The sequence below is a fragment of the Scyliorhinus torazame genome, chromosome 9 (assembly GCF_047496885.1).
Source record: "Scyliorhinus torazame isolate Kashiwa2021f chromosome 9, sScyTor2.1, whole genome shotgun sequence".
In the NCBI taxonomy this organism is placed as follows: domain Eukaryota; kingdom Metazoa; phylum Chordata; class Chondrichthyes; order Carcharhiniformes; family Scyliorhinidae; genus Scyliorhinus; species Scyliorhinus torazame.
Window position 1 is genome coordinate 115,754,346 of NC_092715.1, and position 21,344 is coordinate 115,775,689.

The 21,344-nt window shown below is 45.5% G+C and overlaps 1 protein-coding gene across 3 annotated transcripts in view; it reads right to left on the bottom strand.

Annotated features, from left to right (window-relative positions):
- Nucleotides 1–21,344, bottom strand: part of fbxl17 (F-box and leucine-rich repeat protein 17) — a 1,158,180-nt gene that overhangs the window by 1,017,876 nt on the left and 118,960 nt on the right. For all 3 annotated transcript variants that reach the window (XM_072516397.1, XM_072516398.1, XM_072516396.1), the window contains one exon: nt 20,599–20,730. In XM_072516397.1, coding sequence (XP_072372498.1) covers nt 20,599–20,730 — 132 coding nt within the window. The remainder of the gene's footprint in view (nt 1–20,598; nt 20,731–21,344) is intronic.

Consider the following 21,344-nt stretch of genomic DNA (forward strand, 5'->3'; position numbering starts at 1 on the left):
AAAAATACACAGATGATGATTGTAGTCTTCCATCTGCAACATTATCCACTGACAAACATCAGCTTTCAAAATCACTCACCATTATCGAAAATCTCCAACCAACAGGTGCATTTTTTAACTGCTACATCAATTTTGCTCATGAAAGCACACGCTTCGATAGTTCTACACTCCAAGAAGCTAGCTTTTCTTCAAATAAAATATGATAGACATGGAAAATGTTACGTTACCGGGACAAGGCCCCCACTTATGTTAGAAAGTTGGATGAGCCTTCAACAATTCTACAATTTGTTAACTGTGAGGAAAGGCTACTTCGCTTCAGGAGTGATTCCACTGACTACTAGAGATCTTTTTTTATTAAAACAAACATATAACATAGGGTTAACCCCATTCGCATCCAAGGAAAAAACAGCTTTTCAATTGACAAGTTAACCAGTTCTTTAAAAAAAAATTAAGAAAGGTCTTTGAGCTCTACTTCTAAACTTTCAATTAAGCAAAATCCACACACACAGGTCAAATGCCGTGTATCGACACAGTGGCACTCAGTGGTTTACAGATTTATTTACAAAGTCCTTGGGAAAGAAGCTTTCAGAAGTCAATCTGAGAAACACACCTCCTTCCTTCAGAATCCAAAGCAGAAGTCCAAAAATGAAACTAAAAACAACAGACACAGGACAGGGCTGAAAAACAAAAGTAAGAACACACCCAGCCACAACCATGAGTGACATCATAGCTTGTCACGCTGTTAAACCTTTAATCACAGCTTTAGAAGACATATAATCTGAACACCTTCACCCAAGATCTTTTAATAACATCACTGCAACAGACACAGAATGCAATATATATAAAAATTTCCTACATTCATCACAAAATTTATCCTCACTATTCCAAGGACAACATTTAAGACAGTAGTTCTGACTTCCAGCAATAATCATTGAATAAAAGATGAACCTTGGGCCGGATTCTCCATTTCGGAGTCTAAGTGTTGATGTCAGGACTGAATCGGTGGACTTCTTCGACCATTAAAGTGGTGCCAGTCCCAGAGCAATTCCCGATCCATTAATGGGCTAGCATCGGCGCCATGTGGAACTCGAGCTATTCCAATGACAAAGTGTGTCCGATTCGCCAGGGTCAGCATTGCCACTCGAGAGGCCGACAAGTTGCAGCTGCATATCAGCACTCCACACCCCACACACACTCATCCCAGCCAACAAGATGGCACCCTGGTTCGCAGATGCGGAGCTGGAGACCCTTGTGGATGCTGTGGAGGCGAAGCAGACCACCCTTTCCCCGGGGTGAGAAGGAGGCTGCTACCTGCTGCCGTACACTGCACCTGGGTGCAGGTGGCAGAGGTCATGAGAGGGCCGGAAGAAGCTGCACAACCTCCTCAGAGTGGCCAGGGCGAGTAGCCAACACATGCCTCTGGCACCAACCCCAATCCCACACACCCATAACCCAAATCTTACCATCGCCAAATCGTCAGAACCGGAGGTACAACTGAAGATGTACGTTGTGACACTCTGGACGTCTTGAGTCCGGACCCACATAGGAACTGCCCAAGAAGTTTCAACTTCTGATGGGCAATACCCCTGCACCCTGGGACCTTTTGTGAATGTCGCCAACTGGATCCAGAGTCAGAGTTTTGGGACAGGTAGTTACCCAGACAATAATAGCTTAAAAGCTCATCTAACATCTGGGTAACCACACAACTGAGCCTCCAATCATCCCTCTGATGCCTAGCCACGTCTCCAACCCATGCCAAGTCTCCCCCCCCCCACCCAACTCGATCTAATTATCCCTGAGTCAATTGCCACCTCACTCACGTGGCCGACCAACTCACCCTCCCATTCACCCATCCATTAACATTCATTCACCAACATTTAAACTGAACCTTTAAACTTACCATGTGACAACTAGTTCACAAAATGGGGGCTTTGTCCTGCCTTTCCCTGATTGTACTCCATTTTAACTGAACTTTCAGAGGGTTACTGCACTACACATTTCTGGAAAAGTCAGGCTTTAAAGGTCTCTGTAGAAATATGCAGCAGCATAGAGTCAGTACATTTTCAATCGCAGTGGCAATTCGTGATCAGAGTTTTGGTCCCCTTATTTAAGGAAAGATAAAGTAGTCGCCATAGTCCCATGTGACCATAGGTTGCCTTCCCCTTTGAGGGGGAGGGCAGACTGGTGATGATTTAACCTGAGGATCACCACACCTCAGGTGAGGGGCAAGGTTGAGCAGGCGGGCCTTCAAAGATATATTATTATTGGAGGCAATGCAGAGGTGGTTTATTGGGATGATCCTGGGTGTGGAGGGACTGCCATTTGAGGAAAGATTAAACAGGTTGAGTCTGCTCTTTCTGGGGAGGGGGGGGGGGGGGGAAAGAGAGGGAGGGATAGGGAGGGGGGGTGTTCTTTGGGGGGGCATCTGAGCAAGAAAAACATAAACGATCCGGAAAACTGATATGTACGGGAGGAATCCAATGTACAAGGTTCTGTATTGATTTGCCACGTTTATGTCTTGCTATGCAAATTTTTCTTCTTTTTTGTTACGGGGGGGGGGTTTGTTTATATGGTTGAAAATTCTGTTAAAAATTCTTAATCAACATATTTTTTTTTTTTAAACAGGTTGAGTCTGTGCTCCTTGGAGTTCAGAAGAATGAGAGGGGATATGATTGAAACTTAAGATTCTTAGGGGGTTAGACAGGGTAAATGTTGGGAGGATACTTCCACCCTTGGGGAGTGTCAGACCAGAGGGCATAGCCTCAAAATAAGGGGGCATCATTTAAGCCAGATTTGAAGTAGAATTTCTTCTCTCAAAGAGTGGTGAATTGTTGGAATTATTTACCCCAGGAATCTGTAGCCAGGTCCTTGAACATTTTCAAGGCTAAGGTCGATAGGTTTTTAAATCGGCACGGGAATTTAGAGTTATTGGGGTACGGCAGTTAAGTGGGCTTAGTGAGTGTTAGATTAGCCATTAGCACAGTGGTTAGCACTGTTGCTTCGCAGTGCCAGGGACCCGGGTTGGATTGCCGGCTCAGGTCACTGCCTGTGTCGGGCCTGCACGTGTCTGCGTGGGTTTCCTCCGGGTGCTCCGCTTTCCTCCCACATGTCCCAAAACACGTGCGTCTTAGGTGAATTGGACATTCTGAATTCTCCCCTCAGTGTACCCGAACAGGCGCCACTATGTGGCGACTAGGGGATTTAACACTCACTTCATTGCAGTGTTAATGTGAGCATACTTGTGACACTAATAAAGATAAAGATTATTATTATTATATTATTAAATGGCTGGGCAGGCTCGAGGGGCTGAGTGGCCTCATCCTGTCCCTATTTCTTCTGGTCTTATCATTGCCAATGCTCAGAAGACCCGAGCCAATTTGTATTAGTCATGTTATTTAAGGGATTGGCCAGAACTCCCTCACTATTCTTTGGACGCTGCTGTAGGAACTGTTGGACTGACAGCCTACTTGTCATTTTAATGCCTTATCATACAGATGTACCTCAGACAGTGCAGCATTCACTCAATAATGCACTGAAGCAGCAGCCAAGATTCTGAGCTTATTTCTCTGGTATGAAGATTGAAACTACAACTTTCCGACTCAGAGGCAAGAGTGGAAGGTTTTGGGATAACATGATGGCATGAAATGTGCTACATAAATGCAAGTTCTTTCTTTTTCTTCAACCACTTATCTAACCTATTCTTAAATGCTGACATTGTCTATACTTAATTACTGACTCCAGCAGATCCATTGCCTCATCTTTCACTTTGTCTGAAATATCATTGTTGAAATACAAAAATCTTCCAATCCCATTTGATGTTATTCATGTGATTATAAATTGAGAATCCTGAAACAAAATTCATGAAACAGCAAAATATTGCCAATGCTTAATTTAAAATTAAAACAGAAATGTTGACATTATTCAACAGGTCAGGCAGGTGGAGAGAAAATCAGAGTTAACATTTCAAGCTTCCTTCTCCACAGATGTCCCCTGACCGGATGAAGAATTTCAAGAATTTGTTTTTTATATTATATGAAATTGGCCCAAACCTTTTGCTCAAATGCATTTACCAGTTTGTTTGCAGAATCATCTCACTGTGTGAAAAAATAGCTTAGAACATAGAACATTACAGCGCAGTACAGGCCCTTCGGCCCTCGATTTTGCGCCGACCTGTGAAACCACTCTAAAGCCCATCTACACTATTCCCTTATCGGCCATATTTCTATCCAATGACCATTTGAATGCTTGCGGTGAATAAAAACTAATAAAAGCCTCCAATAGTGTAATGTAATATGCCCACCATATATTAAGACAGTTTACTTAATCAAAAAGTTATGACACTAGTTAAATCTTGAAATGGGTTCCAGATTGAGGGGGGTCGGTGTTGAGGGCACTGGTAAAGGCGCCACTTCCGATGGCCCCGGGCAAGTATACTGGGAGTCCGGTGGTGGCGGCAACACTGAAGGTTTGGAGGTGGTTGAGGCAGCACTTTAAGCTGAGGGCTGGGTCAGGGGAGATGCTGATCGGGGGGGAATCATAGGTTTGAGCAGGGGAGGCTGGCTGGGAGGTTTCAGAGATCGGAGGTGAGGGGGATAAGGGTATTAAAAGATCTATTCCTGGGGGGACGTTTTGCGAGGTTGGAAGAGTTGGGGGAGAAGTATGGACCGAGGCAAGGGGAGGGATTTCGGCACCTGCAACTCCGAGACTTTGCAAGGAAGGAGGATTTGAGCTTCCCGATGGTGCCTCCTCATTGTTGGAAGAGGAATTGATGGCAGGGGGATTGGAGAAGGGGGTGGTGTTGACCAGTTACAGGAAGATTCTGGGGGAGGATGAGTTGTCCATGGAAGGGATTAAGGACAAGTGGGAAGAAGAGTTCAGGGAGATAATGGAAGAAGGTTTGTAGTGTGAGGTGCTACGAAGAGTGAACGCCTCAGCCTCATGTAGGCTGAGGTGTTCAGGTGTATCAGGTTGGGGCTGAGATAGCTGAAGGTCGTATATAGGGTACACCTCATGAGGGAGAGGATGAACCGACTCTTCAAGGGAGTGGAGGCAAATGCCCACACCTGGCCTGAGCTATATTGTCCCATTCAGATTTAAACTCATGAATGGGAATAAACAAGATACTGCTGTTTAGCAGGGGTGATTCACTCAAGATCCATTGTCCTTCGGGACACTCTGATCTGACCAGCAATTAGCCCATTACATAGTCTGATGGCCACCTTTGTCTGTAAATTGTTGGTTCATTGCAGATTCATAGAACGGCTTTATTCTTTTGTGTAAATGGGAGTGGGTAATCAAAAGCTCAGATAGCGATGATGCATTCAAGTCCGGGCTTTAAATGGCAGAAAAGCAGATAACATGAAAGTACAGAAAAATGCCAGACTAAAGAATTTTGCTTTGTGTGATGCTTTGCATGGAACACTTTATATACAAAACCAATGTGAATAATTTCATAATTACCCAGTGCACTTGGTATGTCATTCTATTACATAGTTTACCACGTTGGAAAAAATGCCTTTTCTGAATAACTACAAAAAGGATGTTTATCTGATGTCTCAACTGTGTTTCTCTCTCAGTATTTTAAACCCAACCCCTGCACTCTGAAACATGCTAGCGTACAGTTCAACTTGAACTGGTCACACTCTGGTACATAAGCCAAGTTGATAATTGCCATTTATTATCCTTTATATTTAATGTTTGCAGTTTATTTGACTGCAAGGCTTCTCACAACTAAGCCTCGGCTCATATAATATCCACATAGCAGAAGGCACCTCTGGATAGCAATCATAGGAACAGGAGTAGGCCATTCAGACCATCAAACCTGCTCCGCCATTCAACATGATCATGGCTGATCAGTAGTCAAAATATTGAACAGCTTCCTCTCTTGCAATTGTAATGCCGATAACATCTCCACACCTGCAATCTGCTCATTCTTTCAGAAGGCTTGGAATCTACCTGGCCCATTTATAAAAAGGTTTTTGTATGATAAGCTCACTCATCCATGAGGGAAGCTCCCATTAAACTTCTTACACCAGACTTTATTACTGATATAAATTACAACATTGAAGTAAAAATTTTCAACCAATAAATATCCAATACAATATCAGTAATCTACAAAATGCAAAGTAGGACTGAAAGAAACAGGCATTATCACTGTGAGCCCATGCTATGACAACACAAGATGGCAGCAGCGCTACAACTGGTAAAGAAACATCCCAATGATCATTCAATATTTTCTATAGCTAAATATTGTTTAATTTTAGAAATAAGTAGGGTCTGATGTGTTTTTATGCCAAAACTGAGCTCTCGTACAACAAGGAATCAGGAAAGTTGGCAAATAAGAGTAAGGAAGTCTTGTTGTAATTGTTATATGAAAGTCGCCATAGTCCCAGAGGACCACTGGCTGCTCGCCCCTTTGAGAGAGCTGACTGGTGGTGATTTAACCTGAGGGTACCCACAATTCAGGCGAGGGGAGCGGTTGAGAAGGCGGGACCTTCATGGTAACCTCAGCCAGCACGGGAACTGAACCCACGTTGTTGGAAGTTGCTCCACATCAGAAACCAGCCGTCCAGCCAACTGAGCTAACTGACCCCCATAAAATGAAAGTCGCCATTGTCCCCGAGGACCACAGGCTGCTTTTACCTCTGAGAGAGAGAGAGAGAGAGAGAGCTGACTGGTGGTGATTTAACGTGATGGTCACCACACATCTGGTGAAGGATAAGGTTGGGAAGGCGGGATTTTCATGGTAATCTCAGCCGGTACAGAAATTGAACTCGCATTGGTTGCTCTGCATCACAAACCAGCCAACTGAGCAAACAAACCTCCCTGCAATTATACAGAGCTTTGGTAGCAAAACAGAGGTGATTTCACTGAAACATACAAGATTCTAAGCAGGCTTAACTGGAAAGATGCTGATTGCCTCTTTCCCTTGGCTGGAGAGTCTAGAAATAGGGATCACTGTCTCAGGATAAGGGATCAGTCATTTAGGTCTAAAATGAAAATATATTTCTTCACTCAAAAGGGTTGTGAACATTTGGAACTCTCTTGCCCAATGGGTTGTGGATGCTCTGTCAATGAATATATTCAAAGTTTTTGGGCACCAATGGAATACAATGAAATGGCGATTGGTTGGAAAAGTGGACAAAGAACAAAGAACAAAGACATGCACAGCACAGGAACAGGCCCTTCGGCCCTCCAAGCCCGTGCCGACCATGCTGCCCGACTAAACTACAATCTTCTACACTTCCTGGGTCCGTATCCCTCTATTCCCATCCTATTCATGTATTTGTCAAGATGCCCCTTAAATGTCACTATCGTCCCTGCTTCCACCGCCTCCTCCGGTAGCGAGTTCCAGGCACCCACTACCCTCTGCGTAAAAAACTTGCCTCGTACATCTACTCTAAACCTTGCCCCTCTCACCTTAAACCTATGCCCCCTAGTAATTGACCCCTCTACCCCTGGGAAAAGCCTCTGACTATCCACTCTGTCTATGCCCCTCATAATTTTCTATACCTCTATCAGGTCTCCCCTCAACCTCCTTCGTTCCAGTGAGAACAAACCGAGTTTATTCAACCGCTCCTCAAGGCTAATGCCCTCCATACCAGGCAACATTCTGGTAAATCTCTTCTGCACCCTCTCTAAAGCCTGCACATCCTTCTGGTAGTGTGACGACCAGAATTGAACACTATACTCCAAGTGTGGCCTAACTAAGGTTCTATACAGCTGCAACATGACTTGCCAATTCTTATACTCAATGCCCCGGCCAATGAAGGCAAGCATGCCATATGCCTTCTTGACTACCTTCTCCACCTGTGTTGCCCCTTTCAGTGACCTGTGGTCCTGTACTCCTAGATTTCTTTGACTTTCAATACTCTTGAGGGTTCTACCATTCACTGTATATTCCCTACCTGCATTAGACCTTCCAAAATGCATTGCCTCACATTTGTCCGGACTAAACTCCATCTGCCATCTCTCCGCCCAAGTCTCCAAACAATCTAAATCCTGCTGTATCCTCTGGCTGTCCTCATCGCTATCCGCAATTCCACCAACCTTTGTGTCGTCTGCAAACTTACTAATCAGACCAGTTACATTTTCCTCCAAATCATTTATATATACTACAAACAGCAAAGGTCCCTGTACTGATCCCTGTGGAACACCACTGGTCACAGCCCTCCAATTAGAAAAGCATCCTTCCATTGCTACTCTCTGCCTTCTATGACCTAGCCAGTTCTGTATCCACCTTGCCAGCTCACCCTTGATCCCATGTGACTTCACCTTTTGTACTAATCTACCATGAGGGACCTTGTCAAAGGCCTTACTAAAGTCCATATAGACAACATCCACTGCCCTACCTGCATCAATCATCTTTGTGACCTCCTCGAAAAACTCTATCAAGTTAGTGAGACACGACCTCCCCTTCACAAAACCATGCTGCCTCTCACTAATACGTCCATTTGCTTCCAAATGGGAGTAGATCCTGTCTCGAAGAATTCTCTCCAGTAATTTCCCTACCACTGAAGTAAGGCTCACCGGCCTGTAGTTCCCTGGATTATCCTTGCTACCCTTCTTAAACAGAGGAACAACATTGGCTATGCTCCAGTCCTCCGGGACATCACCTGAAGACAGTGAGGATCCAAAGATTTCTGTCAAGGCCTCAGCAATTTCCTCCCTAGCCTCCTTCAGTATTCTGGGGTAGATCCCATCAGGCCCTGGGGACTTATCTACCGTAATATTTTTCAAGATGCCCAACACTTCGTCTTTTTGGATCTCAATGTGACCCAGGCTATCTACACACCCTTCTCCAGACTCAACATCTACCAATTTCTTCTCTTTGGTGAATACTGATGCAAAGTATTCATTTAGTACCTCGCCCATTTCCTCTGGCTCCACACATAGATTCCCTTGCCTATCCTTCAGTGGGCCAACCCTTTCCCTGGCTACCCTCTTGCTTTTTATGTTGATGGAGAAGTTCAGCCATAATCATATCGAATGGCAGAGGCGGCTTTATGGTCTACTCCTGCTCCTATTTCTTATGTTATGATGGATTTGTCTGGCTTTGTGCCACAAATTTAACATGTGAACACATTCCTCTTGCTCGTTTTAATGTGGGATTAGGGAATTGAAAAGGTGAGAGCACAACTGAGACATATATACATGTGCCTTCTGCTTTTCTTTTTTTTCCTGAATCTTGGTCAAAAATTAGGTGAAGTCACTTGTGAGCAAAACTACTCCAAACGTGGATCAAAATACAGCCTAATATCCTTGAAGAGGAAAGATTCAGATTTAATCTGCAAAAGCATTTTTTAAAGAAGAATAAAATATTTAATCAAAAATATATAACTTCCTCACAGACATAGCCAAAATAAATCAGCAATTATCAATAACTACATCCGTGCCTCCTCCTTGAACTTTTGTGCACTTGTTTCTACATGATTCAGGCAAGTGTACATACTGCCTATATTGAAGCTGCCTGTTGATGAACTGCTGTGGCAAACAGGGAAAGTGGTTGTTTGTGTTACACGACAAATGTAGAATGCCAAAAGTGAGGTCAGATCCATTTCAGGATTCAGATTTAACTCTAATTTTAGAATTAATTTTTTATTGGCATTTATCAGAATTAAAATCATGTTGAAACCTAAAATAAGCTGGCTTAACAAATACAGTGATCCTTTGCATGATTGAAACGAAAGTGTTACTCAAAATACTACTACATACTAGACCTTACATTTTCCTGCAAATTGATAAATTGTTAAAACAGGTGGCGGCCTTTCCGCTGCTGCCGCCACAGGGGATACAGGTTAGGGTAGTTTCCAGTACCTGGGTGGAAGAGGGGAAAGTATCGGATATTTACCAGGAGCTTTCAGAGGTGGAAGAAACCCCGGTGGAGGAGCTGAAGGGCAAGTGGGAGGACGAGCTAGGAGGAGAGATAGATGCGGGTCTATGGGCAGATGCCCCAAGCAGGGTTAATACCTCCTCACCATGTGCCAGGCTTAGCCTGATACAATTTAAGGTAGTCCACCGGGCACACATGACAGCGGCTAGGATGAGCAAGTTCTTCGGAGTAGAGGATAGGTGTGCGAGGTGCGCGGGAAGCACAGCAAATCATGTCCACATGTTTTGGCAGGATTTTGCTAAGGCAATGTCCACGGTGCTAAAAACAAGAGTGGTGCCAAGTCCAGGGGTGGCGATCTTTGGAATGTCGGAAGATCCGGGAGCTCAGGGGGCGAAAGAGGCCGACATCCTGGCCTTTGCCTCCCTGGTAGCCCGGAGACGGATCTTGTTAATATGGAGGGACTCAAAGCCCCCAAGCGCAGAGACCTGGGTTAGTGACATGGCTGGGTTTCTCAGACTCGAGAAAATAAAGTTTGCCTTAAGAGGGTCAACGTTAGGGTTCAGGTGGCAGCCGTTCGTCGACTTTCTCAGGGAAAATTAAAATGTTAGCAGATGCGGAATTCGGGGCGGGGGGGGGGGGGGGGATTGTTGTTGTATGGTTGAGGTGTGAGAAGATTGGGCTGGGGGGGGGGGGTGGGAATGTTTATTTTACCATGTTGATGTCATTTTTTATGTTACTGTTATAAAAGATTTCAAATACCTCAATAAAATCTTTTTTTTTTTAAATTGATAAATTGTCAGTTTAAATGAACAATCATGACACATGTACACAATTATGCAAAGTTCCAGCCTCCAGTTTATAAAAGAGAATAATAGTACAGCACAATTAAAACTGACGTAACAAAATCTGTCCAGCTGATGGAATCAGCTGTATTGGTATTAAATGGCTACAGGTGGTTCAAGGACAAGTCCCACCAAGGCCTTCCCAGGACAACTGGAAATGAATATGAAATGTCAGCTTTACAAGCGCCAACCAAAAAGAATTTCTGTAAAAAAACTGATTGCATTTTAACTCGGTGGGAACATGTTTTGTCAACAATTAAAATATCACCAGGAGAGGAATTAACCCGAATTTCACGAGGAAATAACAAACTCTCAGTGTCGAAAAGGGCTGAATCAGGTTCAGATGTTTCAGAATAAAGGATTTATTTTATTCCTGCAAGGAATTGTTCACAAACAGATGTTGGCGTGATTAGACCTTGGCTATAAATTTTTTTCTCTTCTACAGCATGGAACCACTGAAGATTGATTTTGCCATAAATGTCATACCTAATAACACAAAAATTAGGAAGTGCAATACAGCTGCTTATTTTCCTTAAAAGAATTACCTGCCTAACCTCACTTCTGAAGTAAAAATCAATATCACACTTCTAATTATGTATTGTTCTCCATGTTCCCAACAGGCATCAGAATAATATTCAGGTTTCCTTCACATGAGCAGGGCTTCTGTTACCTTTTTTAAAAAAATATTTTTATTCTCCTCCTTTTTCACATTTTCTCCTAAATTTGCACCCACCAACAATAAACAATAATCTGTAACAAATATAATGTCAATCCCCATATCAACAACAACAATCCCATCCTCCCACCAACCCCCAAACAACTGCCCGCATGTTAACATAAACAAATAACAAAAAGGTATGAGGAATCACCCATAGTCACCATTAACATATACAGGCCCCTCCCCCAAAACCTCCCAGTCCCCCCCCCCCCGCACTCTTTCCCTCCCCCCCCCCCCCCCCACCCCGCAATTAATGTTTCGATGTTATCCAATTCTTGAAAGTGCATAATGAATAACGCCCATGAATTGTAGAACCCCTCCATCCTTCCCTTCAGTTCAAACTTAACCTTCTCAAGAGTCAAGAATTCCAACAGGTCCCCCCGCCACACCAGGCACAGGTTGGAGAGATTGCTCTCCATCCCAACAGGATCCACCTTCGAGCAATCAACGAGGTGAAGGCTACAACACTTGCCTCCGCACCTTTTTCCAACCCCGGCTGGTCAGACACCCCAAATATGGCCTCCCGAGGGCCCGGGTCCAGTTTTACGTGCACTATTTTACAGATTACCCTAAAAACCTCCTTTCAGTAATCCTCCAGCTTTGGACAGGACCAAAACATATGAACATGATTTGCGGGGCCTCCTCTGCAATGTTCACACACATTTTCTACCCCCTCAAAGAGCCGGCTCATCTTCGCCCTTGTGAGGTGTGCTCTATATACCACCTTCAGCTGTATCAGCTCCAACTTGCACATGAGGTGGAGGCGTTCACTCTCCGGAGCACCTCACACCAGAACCCCTCCACCATACCCTCTCCCAACTCTTCCTCCCACTTCGCTTTGATCCCTTTCAGTGGTGCCTTCTCCTCTTCCAAAATAGCCCAGTAAACTGCCAACACTACCCCCTTCTCCAGTCCCCCTGTCGTCAGCACCTCCTCCAGCAATGTGGAGGCCGGCTCCACCGGGAAGCTCTGTGTCTCCTTCCTGGCAAAATCTCGAACCTGCACATATCTAAACATTTCCCCTGCTCTAGCCCATACTTCACTCCCACCTCCTTCAATCCGACAAACCGACCCCCAAGAAACAAATCTTAGAGTGTCTTAATCCCCTTCTCCTCCCATTTCTGAAAATTTCCACCCCACATTCCTGGCTCAAATCTGTAGTTCCCCCGAATCGGCATTTCCCTTGACCCTGCCCCCAACCCGAAGTGCTGGTGAAACTCCCTCCAAATTCTCAAGCTATTATTCCCGACTCCCTGAGTATTTCCCCGGGGCCATCGGGAGTGGCGCTGTTGCTAGCACTTTCAAGCCCGATCCCCGACACAAACACTCCTCCATTCTGACCCACTGGGAATCAACCCCTCTGACCCAGCTCCGCGCCTTCTCCATATTTGCCGCCCAGTAATAATACATCACGTTTGGACGGCCCAAACCCCCTGCCTGCTTTCCCTTGTGTAGCAGCACTTTTCTAACTCTGGCCACCTTCCCTCCCCATATGAACGAGGTAATCATTCCATCAATCTCTCTGAAAAATGCCTTTGGCAGGAAAATCGGCAGGCACTGTAAAATAAACAGAAATCGCGGCAACACGTTTATTTTAACCGCCTGAACCCGATCCGCCAGTGAGAGGGAGAGCATCCCATCTTGCCAGATTGGCTTCCACTCTCCCTACCAAACTAGAAATGTTGTACCTATGGAGCCCTCCCCCACTCAAAGAACAAAGAACAAAGAAAAGTACAGCACAAGAACAGGCCCTCCAAGCCTGCGCCAACTATGCTGCCCGTCTAAACTAAAATCTTCTACACTTCCGGGGTCCGTATCCCTCTATTCCCATCCTATTCATGTATTTGTCAAGATGCCCCTTAAGCGTCACTATAGTCCCTGCTTCCACCACCTCCTCCGGCAGCGAGTTCCAGGCACCCACTACCCGCTGTGTAAAAAACATGCCTCGCACGTCTCCTCTAAACCTTGCCCCTCGCACCTTAAACCTATGCCCCCTAGTAATTGACCCTTCTACCCTGGGGAAAAGCCTCTGACTATCCACTCTGTCTATGCCCCTCATAATTTTGTCGACCTCTATCAGGTCGCCCCTCAGCTTTCTTCGTTCCAGTGAGAACAATGCAAGTTTATTCAACCTCTCCTCATAGCTAATGCCCTCCATAGCAGGCAACATCCTGGTAAATCCCTTCTGCACCCTCTCGAAAGCCTGCACATCCTTTTGGTAGTGTGGCGACCAGAATTGAACACTATACTCCAAATGTGGCCTAACTAAGGTTCTATACAGCTGCAACATCACTTGCCAATTTTTATACTCAATGCCCCGGCCAATGAAGGCAAGCATGCTGTATGCCTTCTTGACTACCTTCTTAACCTGTGTTGCCCCTTTCAGTGACCTGTGGACCTGTACTCCTAGATCTCTCTGACTGGCAATACCCTTGAGGGTTCTACCATTCACTGTATATTCCCTACCTGTATTAGGCCTTCCAAAATGCATCACCTCACATTTGTCCAAATTAAACTCCATCTGCCTTCTCGCCGCCCAAGTCTCCAAACAATCTAAATCCTGACAGTCCTCAGCGCTATCCACAATTCCACCAACCTTTGTGTCATCCGCAAACTTACTAATCAGACCAGTTACAGTTTCCTCCAAATCATTTATATATACTACGAACAGCAACGGTCCCAGCACTGATCCCTGCGGAACACCACTGGTCACAGTCCTCCAATTAGAAAAGCACCCTTCCATTGCTATTGTCTGCCTTCTATGACCGAGCCAGTTCTGTATCCATCTTGCTACTCACCTCTGATCCCGTGTGACTTCACCTTTTGTACTAGTCTACCATGAGGGACCTTGTCAAAGGCCTTACTGAAGTCCATATAGACAACATCCACTGCCCTACCTGCATCAATCATCTTTGTGACCTCCTCGAAAAACTCTATCAAGTTAGTGAGTCACGACCTTCCCTTCACAAAACCATGCTGCCTCTCGCTAATATGACCCCTTGCTTCCAAATGGGAGTAGATCCTGTCTCGAAGAATTATCTCCAGTAATTTCCCTACCACTGACGTAAGGCTCACTGGCCTGTAGTTCCCTGGATTATCCTTGCTACCCTTCTTAAACAAAGGAACAACATTGGCTATTCTCCAGTCCTCTGGGACATCACCTGAAGATAGCGAGGATCCAACGTTTCTGTCAAGACCTCAGCAATTTCCTCTCTTGCCTACTTCAGTATTCTGGGGTAGATCCCATCAGGCCCTGGGGACTCATCCACCTTAATATTTTTCAAGAAGCCCAACACCTCATCTTTTTGGATCTCAATGTGACCCAGGCTATCTAAACACCCTTCGCCAGACTCAACATCTACCAATTCCTTCTCTTTGGTGAATACTGATGCAAAGTATTCATTTAGTACCTCGCCCATTTCCTCTGGCTCCACACATAAATTCCCTCCCCTGTCCTTCAGTGGGCCAACCCTTTCCCTGGCTACCCACTTGCTTTTTATGCAAGTGTAAAAAGTCTTGGGATTTTCCTTAACCCTATTTGCCATTTGGTGACCCCTTTTAGCTCTCCTGACTCCTTGCTTAAGTTTCTTCCTACTTTCCTTATATTCCACACAGGCTTCGTCTGTTCCCAGCCTTCTAGCCCTGACAAATGCCTCCTTCGTCTTTTTGACGAGGCCTACAATATCCCTCGTTATCCAAGGATCGCAAAATTTGCCATATTTATCCTTCGTCCTCACAGGAACATGCCGGTCCTGAATTCCTTTCAAATGACATTTGAAAGCCTCCCACATGTCAGATGTTGATTTACCCTCAAACATCCGACCCCAATCCATGTTCTTCAGTTCCCGCCTGATATTATTATAATTAGCCTCCCCCAATTGAGCAAATTCACCCGAGGACCACTCTTATCCTTGACCACCAGCACTTTAAAACTTACTGAATTGTGGTCACTGTTCCCGAAATGCTCCCCTGCTGAAACTTCGACCACCTGGCCGGGCTCATTCTCCAATACCAGGTCCAGTACAGCCCCTTCCCTAGTTGGACTATCTACATATTGTTTTAAGAGGCCCTCCTGGATGCTCCTTACAAACTCTGCCCCGTCCAAGCCCCTAGCACTAAGTGAGTCCCAGTCAATATTGGGGAAGTTAAAGTCTCCCATCACAACAACCCTGTTGCTTTTACTCCTTTCCAAAATCTGTCTACCTATCTGCTCCTCTATCTCCCACTGGCTGTTGGGTGGCCTGTAGTAAACCCCCAACATTGGCAAATATGGCACCCTTCTTATTCCTGATCTCTACCCATATAGCCTCACTGCCTTCTGAGGTGTCCTCCCGCAGTACAGCTGTGATATTCTCCCTAACCAGTAGCGCAACTCCTCCGCCCCTTTTACCTCCATCTAAATCCTGGAATGTTTAGCTGCCAATCCTGTCCTTCCCTCAACCAGGTCTCTGTAATGGCAACAACATCACAGTTCCAATTACTAATCCAAGCTCTAAGTTCATCTGCCTTACCTGTTATACTTCTTGCATTAAAACATATGCACTTTAGGCCACCAGTCCCGCTGTTTTCAGCAACATCTCCCTGTCTGCTCTTCCTCAGGGCCATAGTGGCCCTATTTCCTAGTTCTCCCTCAATTTTTTCATATTCTGACCTATTGCTCCGGTGCCTACCCCCCTGCCATACTAGTTTAAACCCTCCAGTGTGACACGAGCAAACCTCGCGGCCAGGATATTTATGCCTCTCCAGTTTAGATGCAATCCGTCCTTCTTATACACGTCACACCTGCCCCGGAAGAGCTCCCAGTGGTCCAGATAACTGAAACCCATCCCCCTACTGTAATTACACCAGCTGCTTAGCCACATGTTTAGCTGCTCTATCTTCCTATTTCTAGCCTCACTGGCACGTGGCACAGGAAGTAATCCCGAGATTACAACCCTTGAGGTCCTGTCTTTTAATTTTCTGCCTAGCTCCCTGAACTCCTGCTGCAGGACCTCATCCCCCTTCCTGCCTCTGTCATTAGTACCAATATGTACCACGACCTCTGCCAGTTTGTCCTCCCCCTTCAGGATGCCCGCTACCCGTTCTGAGACATCCTGGACCCTGGCACCAGGGAGGCAGCATACCATCCTGGAGTTTCTTTCACGTCCACAGAAGCGCCTATCTGTGCCCCTGACTATAGAATCCCCTATGAATATTGCTCTCCTGCGCTTTGACCCTCCCTGCTGAACATCAGAGCCAGCCGCGGTGCCACTGCTCTGGCTGCTGCTGTTTTCCCCTGATAGGCTATTCCCCCGACAGTATCCAAAGGGGTATAACTGTTCAAGAGGGGGACAACCACAGGCGATTCCTGCACTGACTGCCTGCCCCTTCTGGTGGTCACCCATTTCTCTGCCTGCACCTTGGGTGTGACAACATTTATACAACTGCTTTCTATGACGCTTTCTGCCACCTGCATGCTCCTAAGTGCATCCAACTGCTGTTCCAACCGAACCATGCGGTCTGTGAGGAGCTCCAGTTGGGTGCACTTTCTGCAGATAAAGCCACCGGGATGCTGGAAGCCTCCCGGACCTGCCACATCTCACAGTCATAGCACTGCACCTCTCTAATTGACATTGCGTTAATTAATTAGTAAATTAAATTTTTTAAAAAATAATTTTAAGTTACTGTTAACTCTATGTTTCGTAGCACTCGATTTCTACTATAAATGTAAAAGCTAAATACAGTACTCTCCGATCTCTGGCTTAGATACCCCTCTAAATTATGATTAAGTAATTAATTAATTATGTTTAATTAGTTTAACAATGTTTAATTTTTAAATTTAGTGCAGATTCCCTATCAGCCAATCAGGTCACAGCTTTCCTGTGATGTCACTTTTCAGTTTTCTCCGCCCCCCCCCCAGTCGGATCATTCAGAATAGCAGAATATCTATCACTTACCTGTTCCCAAGCTGCTCCCCGGCTCTCTCTCTCTCGCTCCCGAAAATGAAGGCCGCTGGAACCTGGGGGTAAGACTTTATATCACCTACCTTCCTAGGGTGCTCCCTGGTTTTCTCTCTGCTTCCCAGAATGCACTCTGGATCTCTCCCTGCTAATTACCGGTTACAAAGCCAAACGAAGGAAACAGAACAAAAAGGGAAACAGCCCCTCCTCCCACTCCGCGCCGAATTACCACACTGCCCAAATTACCAAGTTCCAATTCCCACTCTGGCTGTGTCTCACTCACTCAGGCTGTGTCTCCTTCACCTGCGCAAAGCTCCCGAGCAATCTACACCCCCAGGTACCTAAAGTCAGTCCTTGCCCGACAGAATGGCATTCCCCCCCCACCCTTGACCCCTCCCCCAGCCGAGACACGACAAAATACACACTCTTGTCTGGATTTAATTTGTACCCCAAGAAAGACCCAAACACCTGAAGCAGCTCCAATATTCCCCTATTGACACACTCGGTTCCGACACGTATAACAATAAGTCATCGGCATATAAGGACACCCTATGCTCTATCTCCCCCCCCCCCCCCCCCGCCCGCACTATCCCTTTCGATACACCCAAATTTCTTAACGCGATGGCCAAGGGCTCAATCGTGAGTGCAAACAGCAGGGGGGACATAGGACATCCCTGCCTAGTTCTACGGTGGAGAGAAAAGTATCTCAAGCTGTTGTTATTTGTGCGGACACTCGCCCACGACTCCTTATATAGTAGCTTTACCCAGTCCACAAATCTTGGTCCAATCCCAAACCGCTCCAGAACTGCCATCAAGTACCCCCATTCTACCCGGTCAAACGCTTTCTCGGCGTCCAATGACACAACCACCTCTGTTTCCTTCCTCCGCCGGTGCCATCACCACGTTCAACATCCTCCTAACTTTTGAAAAGAGCTGCCTCCCTCTCACGAACCCCGTCTGATCTTCACCTATCACCTTCGGGAGGCATTCCTCCAGCCTACCTGCCAGTACCTTTGCCAATACTTTGCGTCCACGTTTAAAAGTGATTTGGGCCTACATGACCCACACTCCGTTGGATCCTTACTTTTTTTAAGCAACAGGGAAATTGGTGCCTGCCCCAAAGTTTGTGGTAATAGCCCCTTCTCTCCTCAGTTGGCGCGCCGCCTTCCTGGTAGGTAGTCGGTCAAAGCTCGCCTGTAGTTCCTTCCTCTTTTCCAACTTCGCTGGGTCCCCATCTTCTGCATTACTCCTATCTACCTCCAGCATCTCATCTATTACCCACTGCCGCTCCAACCTCTCCTCTTTGTCCACCCTGACTGAAAATGAGATCACCTCACCCCTCACCACCGCCTTTAGAGCCTCTCAGCCAACTGCCTTCAACACCTCACCCGTTCAGTTGAAACCTACATATTCCTAAATTACTTTTTCAATTTTATAGGGCTTCTGTTACCTTCAAATGACTTTGTTCTGAACACCTTGGGTGTAATTCACCCCAAACATTTCAAAGTTAATTTGTGGCGGAATTCAGGGAGTTTCCCACTGGCTCTGCCGGCTCCACACCGCTATTCAATGACACTTAAGTCATTTTTTTGGGTCCTGGGAAGTTTCTCACCAGTTTAGCTCACACTTAGAACTTTTTTAGCACTGGGAAGCTGAACTTCGTGATCGGGCCGCCATTTTGAGAAGGTGTCCCGATCTCTAAATGAACTTCTGGGTCCCCCACAACTCCCACCCATGGGCAATGTCAGCCCGCACACACATGGACACTAACCCACACCCCCAAGTGAGGACATCCCACTATGGGGTCCCTGGGGGTCCCCCTTCTTCAGGCCCCCCCAAGCCCCCCGTACATCACCCCCTCCCTTCTAGGACCCCCATCCATCACCCACCAAACTCCTATAGGCCCCTACTTACCTGCCCAGCACTCCCCACCCTTCAAACACCCCCTCTACCCTCATTTTATGGGCATGACCCCTCCCACCCCCGACCCTTGGCAGTGCCACCCTGGCACTTGGACACCCTTGCACTGCCACTTTAACACCTAGGCAGTGCTCCTTCTGGCTTGGCAGTGTCATCTGGGCACGTTGGCAGTGCCAGGGTGGCAGTGCCAAGATGCCAGCTGGGCAATGCCAAGGTGGCCACGTTCCATGGGGAGGTCCAGGGGGCCACCCTGCACTTACCCTGGTCACCCAGGGATCTCCGATGGCCCCGGAGACCCCCGGGTGCTATTCCGCCTGGTCCACGTTTGTGTGGAGCAGCATTGATCCCTGGGGAGGCTGAAGAATAGAAGGGAGGCCAGTGGATCCTGCGCAGGTAGGCCTTAAGTAGTTTTAAGACCTACTTCCACGAGCGCAATCGGTCCCACCCATTTGGGGTAGGGTTCCGATTCCAACGTCCCGGGAGGAAGCTCGCTGGAGGGCTTTCCCAAGATTCTCCGGCCGCGTTGTGCTCTCCTTTGAACGCAACACGGCCGGAGAATCGCGCTCCTTTCTCTACTATTTCCCCACTCCAAGTGGTCCTCACTGCTGAGTAAATCCCTCATTAATATAATGAATATAACCACAATTGCTATAAATAGCACAGACAATATCTTGTTCATTCAACGTGTGTATTATTTCACATTATTTGTCTGAACACATTTCAGGTTTCAACTTATTGGACTATTGAGCAACTTCAGATTGCCTCTACTTTTCATTAACTGAAAATCAATATTTGAAATGAATATTGAAATTGAATAAAAATGATAAATTAGTTACTGAGCAGATTACCATCTAATTATCAAAAAAAATACTAAGCAATGGCAAAAAGTCAGTCATAATGAAATCTGAAAGTAAACATCTTGAGGATATGTTTCCGATTGTAAAACAGAGATTCTATTTCCTGCTTCAAATAAAAGAATGTCCAAATTATTTCTTCACAAGTCTGCAAATCCCAGAAATCAGCCGTCTAGAAATCATACACCACGAAGTTTGAGTTTCTGTATCTGGCTTTCTAATAACAACTGCAACGCAACTGATAAGTTAAGACAGAATCCTTTACTTCACAAACCATATTGTTGCAAAAATAAAAATCCATCTCAATGCAGAATGTACATGAATAAAATCTGCCATAACTACAAGCATTTTCCTCGAGAAAACTAAATTCTAAAAGAGAAATGCTATCTCAAAATATTGACCACGAGCTAAAACATAAGATTTGAAAACAGAATAAACTAGGTCAATGAAATGCTGATAATGCAATTCAGCCAGACTTTAAATTTTGACATACCAGTTTGTTTTCTTGCATGTATATTCTCTGTAGCTTTGGGCATCCCCTTGAGAGTGCTATCATGCCTTCATCTGTGATCTTGTAACATTGACCAAAATGGATGTCCAAGATATCTGGACATTTCTCTCCCAACTGTAACAAAGAGTGAATGCAAATTGTTTTTTTAAAAAGATGTTTTCAAGCAAATAACACTTGCACATTGTACTCTTCTATTACCTCACACATTAAATTATGTTCATAAACTTGTCTGTGCCTCCCTCACTCACTCTCCACCATTAAGACTCCATTTAAAACTCATCTCTTTGGCCAAATTCTGGTGATCCTCCTTTTGACACAAAATCCATTTTTGTCTAATCACATCACTGTGAAGCATCTTAGGACTATATTTTTGCGAATTGAAGGTATTTTATATTATAAATTAGATAACATTATATAAAGTTGTTCTTGAAAGGTAATATTGAACAATATTAAAGCCCTTTTTACATTTTTAATGCATATAAAAATAATAACTTTTAAAAAGGAGTGTGATCAAGCAGCATTGTTAAAGCCTTAAAGATAAGCACCTGCCAAATACAATGGGTAGGATTCTCCATCCCACGCACCAGCTCCTCCGGGATTCTCCATCTCGCCAGCCAGCCAATGGGGTTTCCCATTATGGGCAGTCCCATGACGTTGTGAAATCCCCGGGTTGCCGGCGCAACGGAGAATCCAGACAGCGGATCATCTAGCCCAATATTTTGTGCTTG